At 33.4% G+C, this 10,652-nt stretch overlaps 1 protein-coding gene across 1 annotated transcript; it reads right to left on the bottom strand.

The window, feature by feature from the left end:
* Window positions 1-552: 552 nt before the first annotated feature.
* On the bottom strand, window positions 553-6,430 carry LOC130947402 (uncharacterized). The gene is made up of 8 exons (XM_057876097.1): window positions 5,453-6,430; window positions 5,275-5,342; window positions 4,938-5,004; window positions 4,655-4,809; window positions 4,446-4,522; window positions 2,847-2,915; window positions 1,969-2,069; window positions 553-1,145 (listed from the first exon to the last, which is right to left on the bottom strand). Exons 1-8 carry the CDS (start codon window positions 5,717-5,719, stop codon window positions 831-833), a joined length of 1,119 nt encoding a protein of 372 aa, XP_057732080.1. The 5' UTR covers window positions 5,720-6,430; the 3' UTR covers window positions 553-830.
* Between the last annotated feature and the right edge of the window lie 4,222 nt (window positions 6,431-10,652).

The raw sequence follows: 10,652 nt of genomic DNA, 5'->3' as shown, positions 1-10,652 counted from the left end.
GTATTTTTAATAGCCTTTATTTTGACATTCTTAAAATATCCTTCATACTAGTTTTGTTAAACTTTGGTCATCCTTAATTATTTTAGGAATTCATACTAGTTTTGTTAAACTTTGGTCATCCTTATATTATTTTAGGAATATCAAAATAAGAGCCATTGAAAGAGTATGAAAATAACCTTAAAAAGATGTGAAAATAACTCCCAACTTCTATCAAAATTATTTGACAAACTTTCATAGATACTTTCCTACATAGGAAATCTTTAAGGATCTTTCTATCAGTTTATTGTCATATCATTTTTGGTTACTCACGGTATTTCCTAATCCAATAAGCCAATGACGAATTCGTCATAAATCTAAACTCCATTTAAAAATCTGCTACTGACCAATAAACCAATAAACTGCTTTATACACAAGGCGGAATTCAAATAGAAATAAAACCGTGGTAGCAATTTAAGGATCTTTCTATCATTTCATTGTCAATAACTACTATAGTGCACACCGTTCAAATTGCTACACTCAATCACATATTAGTAGTTAATGACATAAATAAAATAAGATAAAACCATAGTTTTCTTTATAATTTGAACGAGTGCCAAAAAAGCAAACGGTCCTTTGAGAGTTTGAGTGCAACAAGCCAACAACTAAGCACAAACAACATGAGCTCCACAATGTAGATAAATGTATTAACACTTTTCTGACACCACCTAAAATAAATATGCTTGATTACATTAAAAAAATGGAGCTAAGAAAAAGTACTCTATAGTACAAAACCTATCCAGTACAAGCTCAATGAATAGTACAATCCCAATCTCAAAATGTTAGGACTGTATTTAAAGGTTGTTCATCGAAACCATAGGTGTAAAGGGAACATTGTTGTTATTATTGAAAACACGATAGGTCACAAAAACAGACACACAAAGTGCAGCTACTGATAGTACTAGAGAGAAGGCACTGGCAATACTCCATGAAGTACTTGATCCTGTTGATCCTGAACTTCCATGCAAAGAACCGCTGATGGATATATCAATGGGAACCCAATCGCAGCTGATCGAGTAGTGTCCGGAACCGTGCCATGGTTGACCGTTTTCTGGATACCAGAATGCGACGGACATCATACTGGTTGCACCAATGGTAAATTGCACATCCTGCAAGGTATTTTTTTTTATCATTTTACTTGCTATCCAAGAGACACTACTACAGCATTGATAAGACAATCATATCTCAGATTTCAAGTTGTCCGAGTTATTATATACAAATGAGAAGTGACAGAGTTAGGGTATGCTTAGAAGAATGTAAATGGAGGGAGATAAGGAGTGAAAGACACAGAGCTAATAAAACCATGTTTTGAAGTATTGCTTTTCGGGGAAGAGTGGCATGGCCAGTAAGGGGCAACCTGTCCCTTCCTTGCCATCCAGAAACTCTATTGTCCACCCTCCAAATCGGGTGGTCAAGGAGGAACACATTCTCATAAAACAATTCTTGTGATTTTCTTCTATCATAAAAATGTTAAACAACCAAACAAAAGACTAGCATGATCTTGTTCATTCTAGCCTTTCTTTTCTCCACTCTTCATAGAACTCCCAAATATATCCTTAAATTTGACTACTGTTTCTATAACCAGCAGATCACAAAGAAAGGGGCATGGTCTAAAGCATAAGTTTGCATAAAAGCATTCTTAAATTAGGAAGGTAAGACAAACAAGGCCATATTTGTTTTTGAAAACCAAAGTTGTTTCAGAGTTTATCAACTTACTTGGAGTCCTCTGTGAAAGAACATAAACCAAAATTGATAAATAATGAAACTCAGATGTAGCCCAACAATAACACTCCAGATATGCAAAGGACTCTAAGGTTAATGGAAAAGAAAATTACAGATGTAGAACTCAACTGATGAATATATGGATAGATCAATGCAATCTTTAAGCAAATAAATTTTCTGAATGCAGCATATTGGTTTCTATGTCCAAACCTGTTGAAGGTGATCCATGGTCCTCAAAGGCCTAGAAAATTCAAAAATGTATGTGCCTTTTTTTCCATCCTCTGCATATGGACTCTCATCTTCCACGAAACCTGGTATATAAAAATTTGTAAGCAACAATTCAGAACAAAATGATACAACAACAAAAGCAATACTCAGTTCATCATTCTTTGCAACACTCATTTCATTCTCTTGTTGGCTTTTAATTATCTAGAAATAGATATATAGACAAACACATGTGGTAATATTTTTCCTTGAGTGGTACTTGTCTAACAACACTCAACGTACTCATCCACTTCATATATCAATCTCGAATCCTCTGGTTTTACATCTCCCTCAATCTCCATCATTTCAGGTAACGGATTCAAGATATGTAAACCTTGTGTCATGTAGCATGTTCCATTTAAATATATTGTATTGTGCTTGGGACAAATATAAATTAATGAAATAAATATAAAAAAAATAATTTCACAACAAGGAGCAATATACAATAAAGCTGGATATCCTTTTTTTAACAATTACTTAACTTTCGGGAGTTAGTGGGAGATTAATCTGCCAGATGGCAGCAATCACACATTACTGAAAGCAAGTGGTGTTACATGTATAATAAAGGTTTAAAGTGTAGTTAGCAATATCTCACAAGGGTCATACATGACAAAGTGTATGTCACATACATGAAACATTCAATTCATGAATTAGGATTTGAACTTGGTATAACTTGGTATACTTCAACTCAAACTCAAAAAGTATTGTTTAAGGGCTCCTATCACTGCCGGTCTGAATTAGGATTTGAACTATGATATTTTGTTCAATTGAAGTAATAAAAAGGACAATATATTTGATTTTCAATCTCCAAAAGAATTACTCACCTGAGTGAACAGTAAAGCTGCTATGCCACCACACACCCTTCCAGTCATTCTGTGCACTAGAGTCATTAGCTGAAAAAGGATAAAAAATCAACGTTTAATACAAAATTAGATATAAACAGAAAATTATCAACAAATGAATGGGAAGAACACATTAAGAAATCTAATTTTGTGGTGGGAAATATCTTTCCTTTCAGTTTCAAGTTTCTAACTCTGAAAAGAGATTAGAAATGCATCATCACAATCACATTACCCTAAAATACCGGAAGCAATTGGATATTTGCTAGTCTCAAATCAAAAGCATAGATGGAATGACAAAATGTCCAATAAATTTCTGGATAATATCCTCCAACACATTCAAACATACTCATGATTAAAATAATGATGTTGTAGAGAAAAGGAAAACAACATCATCTCATCTTGCATTACGAAGCTTTATAAGTTATATTTTATTTCATACATCACAAAGCACTTCAGCCAGAAAGTATGTGATGCCTTATGAAAACCCACATAGACAAACAAATGAATTGATGGAAACAGTAACTACAAATACAATGGATACTGCTTGCTATTATTGTGTTGAGTCTTAAGATTCATCAACTGTGGTCCCTACTAGTACTTGCTACAACTGCACTTGTAAATCTTGAGTCAGCCATTTTTTTACTTAATTACCACCTTTACCTTAGTTATGCACTCAGAAATTGTAATCTTAGAACAGAAAATACTTAATTCTCACTCTTTTTGTCCTCAACTAGACAAATAGGTGACTTAATTTTGGAGCTTCCCCTTCATCAAATGTGCATAAAGCCACCTTAAAGTAATTAAAGACATCGTACACATGCTAAAATCCAATCACTGCATAGTGCATCATTACATAATCATTTAGGGATCACATTTTCTAGTGAAGCAGCATCAATTTTAAATGAGGAAGGGACAAAGATTATTTTAGCAAAACTTATCCACAAACAATTAAATAGTAATTCAGGATGTTAATGTCACATCACATGCAAATCCCGATCTGTCATGGATAAACTAAGGCAATGAATAACCCCTCCTTGTGCGTGGCTTTATTGGCTAAAAATGAAAATTCTATTTGCATTAACGTATAATCTGAAGTTTGTGAAGAATATTAATAGACAAACAAACTAAATAATTTACAGTAGAAAATACATGTGAAGGAAGATAAACCTTTGAAGGGTAAAAGACAATACTTGTAATCGGATGCATGTACCAAGCATGTGAAGAGGATTAAGAAAAAAGACATCAATACTTGAACAGATGGCACAAGTATCAATTATTTTAAGGTTAGTGAACAAGAGTTAAGTCATGTAAGCAATTATCATACTCATACATAATGTCTGTATACTGAACTGTCCATAATCTGACCAGAGAAAATTCAAGATTTCAGCCAGTTCTCTAGACTGCGGAGGATCTCAGGTTTCCAAATTATGAAGTGAACTATTAAGTGGAAAAGATAAAAGAATATTTCCTGCCCAATAGCTTTGAACTCTATTTGAATATTCACTAGTACATTTTCATGTTGCTTTTACTACTTAAATAAACATACAACTCCCACTTAGTGTGAGATACATTTATACCTACCAGGACCTGAAGGACTGGTTCCATCGAGATATCTACAGTGTGGATTCCAGGAATAGAGATCAACCAAGTGACCAAACCTGCACCAGAAAATATAGGAAACCAAATGAACATAACAGGCAAAAAGGGAACCCTACTACAGTCGGGCTTATCTGAAAAATGTCAACTGATGCAGTGAAAGTCAACAAATTTTGCCATTCATCATTCATCACCTGTCACCTCCATTTCCTTCCCCATTGTCTAGGGGATTACCACCATAAAGCCTTCCCGGAATAGCATTTCCAATAGAAAAGTGCATAATGTCAACTTCATGACCTTTGCAGCTCTTGTTAGTGCATGAGGTTGAGTCTTGTGTGCAGCCACCCATCTTATAACAATTCAACACAATTTATCATTTAATGTTTCAAAAAGTTCTTCCAAAAACAAAAAAAGAAAGAAGCAAAGCTTCAAGAAAATTCGAATGACATCGAACATTATCAAATTGCACCATCTTACTCTATGATAAGTGGCATCCTCACCAATTTGAAACATGAGAGCTACAGAAGGACATTTGTTGCCTTCCCTGCATTAAAAAAATAAACACCAACTGAAGAAAAGTATGTTGAAAATTAATCCATAACAGATTCCTTTTTGTTTTCTTTCTCAAAATATTCTCTTTATTCTTTTCCAATCAGCTCGGACACTCTATGACATAAGCAACTATTCCTTAAAGCAATCATTTGGAACTACTACAATCTAAACTTCATTAACTAGAATGAAGATTTAAACGCATAACAAAATGAAAATAATAAGAAATTATAATAAAAAATTTGAGTATATGCAACTTTCTTACCCTTTAGAGTAAGCATAATCAGAATCAACTTGCACCAGAAAGAAAATATCGTGGCCATCATGCAAACTCTGCAACAAATCCATAATCACTATATGAATTGAAAGAAAATAAAGAAGAGAAACTTCAATCCAATCCAATTTAATTAAATTAATTCTGAATATGTAAAAAAATTCCGGACCTTAACAGTCATTTTTCCACCTTTGAACTCCTTATCATCATCAGGGTCAAGCGCGGGGAGAAGACGGAACTGCGAGTAATCAATGTCCTTCCATTCGTCGGCATGTCCATCAAGTGTAACAACACCTGGTCTGAAATCGGCCTCCAGTCGGATCTCCGAGTTCGACTCGCAGCTCCACTGACCCGATTCCTCGTGCGAGTCAACTCGTCCAAACAAGAACGATCCCAAGGATGCAAAAACTAACACCACAAACAGTACCCGAACCATTTTCTATTGATTCTATCCGTTACAACTCACGACAACGTGAGTTTGTGCAAAGCAAAAAAAGGCAACAAAAAAAGGAAAATAATAGCAATAATAATGACAGCAATAATAATGAAAATGGATTTAGTTGTGCTTGTTGTGTTCTCTTATTTGAATGTTGTAATAACAACAATGAGAATTTGTATCGTATGGCGGCTTTGAATTCAGCCAAGGAAGGAAAAAATGTGGAATATAGTGAATTGGAGTATGCAGGACTGAAGGATCGCGATTTTGACTTTTCGTTATTGTTCAAAGGGAGTGGGCTCGGCTGAATAAGTAGGACTGTAGGAGGAAAATGAGATTTGTTTGAGATGTAAAACTGAAATGCCGAAAGTACCCTTATCAATTATCAGCCATCAGCATCATTCAATACTAGTCGTTAGCTCATTACCAAGTTCCCTATCGTGGAGACTAATAACCGTTGCGGTTCACTCTTTAACGGCGCCAGCGTGTTAGCCATCGCCTACCAGACTGCGGTTACTTCTTCCCCCCTTTGCCCAGCTGCAGCAACAAGCAGCGACACCACCTACTCCCTTTCTGTATTTTCCTCCCTGTCAAGCCTCGGTTGCTTTTCCCCTCTCACCATCTTTTTCAACACACCACCAAACCAAAACAATCATACTTTCCAGGATCTGATCCGAACAAAAAATTTTAGACGGTCCAACGTAAGAGAGGAAGACAAAGAGAGGAGGAAAAGGGGGGGGGGGGGGGGGAGGAGGGGATTGTATTTTATGAGGATAAAAATAAAATTCTTTTTTATTTCCTTAATGTCCGGAACTTAAAAAAAAATAAATGTGGCTAATTTTTTTGAATATGATGAAAAGTTTGGTGCAACGTCTTGTTATGGAGTTTATAGGTGTTTAACACAGGTGTGATGGCGGTTAGATGACGGAAAAAAATCGGACAGTTCGATTTTTTGAAGGTGTGAGGGGGCACAAATCGGACCATTCGATTTGTGCGTGGTCGATGTTGTGTGCAAAGAAGTCGAACCATACAATTTGTTGTATGGGGAGGTTTTTTTTTTGCCCAACCAAATCGGACCGATCGATTTCAGGGCTGCATTCAAAAAAAATTTGCAGAGCAACCAAATCGGACCCAGCGATTTCTGGGTTTCAAATATTTTTGGGCAAGCTATTTAGTAATCGGACTGTTCGATTTTTGAATTCAAAAAAATTTGAATGGCCATGCAGGCGGTCAGATGGTCCGATTTGAGTGTGAATTGATTAGTATAGCTGTCAAAGCATGTTTAATTTCTTTATTTTCTATTTTATTTATTTTTTGTTCTGTCGTACACTTATTAGCATAATGTCCTTGTTTTTTACATTTCCAACATGTTACTGGTTTTTTCTTATTAGAAAATTTAGGTTTTCCTTTAGGGGTTTTATGGAATTTTTTATGATATTTCTGTTCATAATAAAGGGGTTTGTCTATATTATATTTATGTTTTTTATAAAATTTTTTCTTTTTAGCTTTATGCTGTCCACTAGGTGCTTTTTCAGGAGTTATTCCATATTGATAGCAGAAAGTGCCAAGCTCTCTTTTTTCCGTGATACTTTCTTGTTTTATTTTCTGTTGTATCTTGGTATCTGTGCATATTTCTATACCTGTTTGTACTATTATATTATGCAATTGTCCAAAAGTTAATGAATTATAGGGAATCTGGGTCCCATACTGTGTTTGTAATTTTTGTAATACTTTTTTAGAGAATAATTTTGGTAAGGCTGCTACGAACCTTTCTTTCCAGAAAGGTGCATGTGCATCATCTCTTATCATAACTTTTGACATAAAAGCATCTTTATACCATCTATAATCAGACATGGTTGGACATCTTAAATTCATTAATTGAGTTTGTATTCTATCTTTAAAAATACTGGGATCTCCTACAAAGTTTTTAATAATAGTATATATTAATGTGGATGTAGCGTCTGATGACTGATCTTCTTGTTTAATGCTATTAATTATTAATTCTTTTTCTTTGATACTGAGAAAATTATCCCACCAACCTTTTAATTGTCCTGTAAATCCTTGGGTTATCATAATTGCTGCTTCTTTATCAGAGGCTTTTCTCATCTTATAGGCAGTTGCAGCCATAGTCATATTACACATTTGATCTAAAATGGCTTGTTCACTTAATCCATCTATATTCCATTCTACTAAGTCTGATCCTGAGAAACTATTTTGTACTAATTGTGTTTGCTCTTCTAGGCCTACATCTACTGGTGATGGTCTAGGATAATAATTTCTGGTTTTAGGATAATCTCTTTTATAGGATATTTTATTTAATTCTAATTCTTCTTCCTTTTGTAATGTATTAATTGTTAATTTTCCTAGACTAATACTTCTAAGTTTTTCTTTTAGTTCTTCGACTTCTGTTTCTACTTTAGATTTTAAACTGATATTATCTAAACTTTGTAATTTATATATAGGTTTTTCTATGGGTTTTTCTACCTTAATGACCTTTTCCATATTTTCCATTCTTCCTAATTGATTTTTCATTATATCTAACATGGTATTAGTAAAGTTTAATTGTTGATGTAATTTCTTAATATCTCTTTTCTCTATATTTCCTTCTGTATTGCTATCTTTATAGGGTGTTGCCTCAACTTCTAGATCTTTTCCAACTGGTATTTTAATAGTTTCCTTAGGAGGATATTCAGATTCTATTATTGATCCTGAACTTGTTTTCCAAACAACAGTTGGTTTTGTTAGAGGACATAATTTCTTATCGGGTTTAGAGTGATAATTAACATACCAATCAAAGAAGTATAAGCTAATTCTATTTTCTTTCATGAAATCATAGAATAGTTCTCTTAGTCTAATAACCTCATTTTCTGAATGGTTGGTAAAATACCAATCTCTTAGTGATTTATTATAATCAGCATTAAAATCTTGTCTTATCCACTCTTTATCAATCTCAAACGGTTCTTCCTTTATAATTACTGATAAAACTTGTGATTCTCTTGGATCAAATTCTGAAAGTGATTTATATACAGCAGTGGCTATATGTGGCCTACTGTTGTCAATTCCTACAATATCATCGATATTTCCTATTGATGAATTATCTATAGAATTTCTATGGCTAATAGTTTCAACATTATCAGGAATTCTTAATGATTGGGATCTATTCATCCTAATTCTAATATCAGGTCCTTCTCTTATTATTTCTCTTATTCTAGTATTTTGTATTTGTGATTCTTCAATACCATCAGGTATTATCCATTCTTCAGGCATTCGACTTTTTAATTCTTCATGTCTTAATCTTCTAGGTGTTTGTATATTAGATCTTTTTAGATTTGCATGCATAATTATCGTTTCTTCTTTTGAGGATTGTCTTAATGCTCTAAAGTCATAATCAACTTTAGTAATTTTATAATATATTCTATAGATTATTTCGAATGGATCATATTTCTCATTTATAATGGTTTCATCAGCTGTTACTTGCAATTTTAAGGCTTGCCAGGTATATTCATTTTTTAGATTCATAGCATAATTTGGGTAACAATTAAAAAAAACTGGTCCATCATGACAGTTACTTTCTAATATTCCTATTAATGAATCACTAAAATTTTGTAATCTGGTATCTCTTAAGGTTAATAATATAGGCAGATTAATTATAAAACTTTTTTCTAATTATGAAAACTTTCTTCTAATTTAACTATTTCTAACTCATTTTTAGTTCCAGTGGTGGAGGCTTCATCATTATCAGTTTTTATTACTAAGGAATTATTTTTTCCTAGATTTAAACGACTCATCGTTCTCAATAAACTAGCCATTTTATGGTTAGAACTTTGTGAGCTACGGGACCACCCTCGTTAACCAACGGATTCACTGTCTTTCTAGGACTTACAACCGGGACTACGATCTGGGCTGACCAACGTATTAACAGTTCTCACTGCTACTTCCAAAGTTGTAACTATAAAATTTTTTGGTTTATTAAGAAGACTTGTAATAAAAATCCAGTTAAAAATAATTTCTTTATAATGTTATCAGATACCTCCCCCTTGGGTAGGCTCTGATACCACTTGTAAAGGTTGGGCTATTATAGGTTGATTTGTTTCTTGTAAAGGTTGAGGTTCTAGATCTTGTACAGGTACTGTAGGTTGGGAATTGCCATCCATTCTTTGAACGTTATATACATGTATTCTTGATTCTATCTCTAAAAGTTGTCTCATGCTTTGTATATGTAAGTAATGCATCCTTCTAACATAATGAATGTGTTTATTCTTAATAGTTTGTCTAGCGATTTTTACTGATTTTTTGGTTTTAATTTGTTGTAAAAGCTTTTTGGTTCTAATTATTTTCTAGTCCATCTTTTTTATTTCTACTTTTAATTCCGAAGATTCAGTTATTAGTTCTCTTATTTTTCTATCTATTGTCATTACTCTTGTTTTCATATTTCTTCTAACTAATTTTAAAGATTTAAGCCTCTTATGAAATTCTTTCATATTACAAGAACAATAACTGAGAAAATAAAGAAAAGAAAGATAGTAAGCTTACAGAGATGAACTTGTACTTTTATTGCTTGCAAAGTTGATACACTTCTTGAAGATGATTACAAATACTTGGAGAATTTATAAGAAGATATAAGAGTAGAGAGATTTCTTGAACTTTCAAGTTTTTTGATGATCTTGAATGAGTGAGGCCTTTGGTATTTATAGACCCAAAATGGTGACAATTTGGGTACTATTTGCCTACAGTACTGTTTGCTTTTACTGTTTGCCGACATTTACTGTTTGCTTTTACTGTTTGCCGACATTCACTGTTTGCTTTTACTTTTTTACTTTTTATTTTTTACCTTTTCTTCTTCTTCTTTTTTTTTTTTTACATGATTGGGCTTTTACATTGACTACATATACAATACTTTGTTACATCTCAAATGGGTCTTGTGAGTCTTGAT

This window comes from Arachis stenosperma, chromosome 9, assembly GCF_014773155.1.
Source record: "Arachis stenosperma cultivar V10309 chromosome 9, arast.V10309.gnm1.PFL2, whole genome shotgun sequence".
Lineage (NCBI taxonomy): Eukaryota > Viridiplantae > Streptophyta > Magnoliopsida > Fabales > Fabaceae > Arachis > Arachis stenosperma.
Note: the sequence above shows the minus strand (reverse complement) of the source record. Positions and strands in the feature narration are given on the sequence as shown.

Bases quoted from the DNA above. Each gene is read 5' to 3' on its own strand.
- LOC130947402 (XM_057876097.1), bottom strand. From the start codon at position 5,719: ATGGTTCGGGTACTGTTTGTGGTGTTAGTTTTTGCATCCTTGGGATCG. The intron at 2,916-4,445 runs GTAGGTATAAAT...ATCCTTTTTCAG, and splicing joins AACCAGTCCTTCAGGTCCTG to CTAATGACTCTAGTGCACAG. The intron at 2,070-2,846 runs GTGAGTAATTCT...TTTATATACCAG, and splicing joins CAGCTTTACTGTTCACTCAG to GTTTCGTGGAAGATGAGAGT.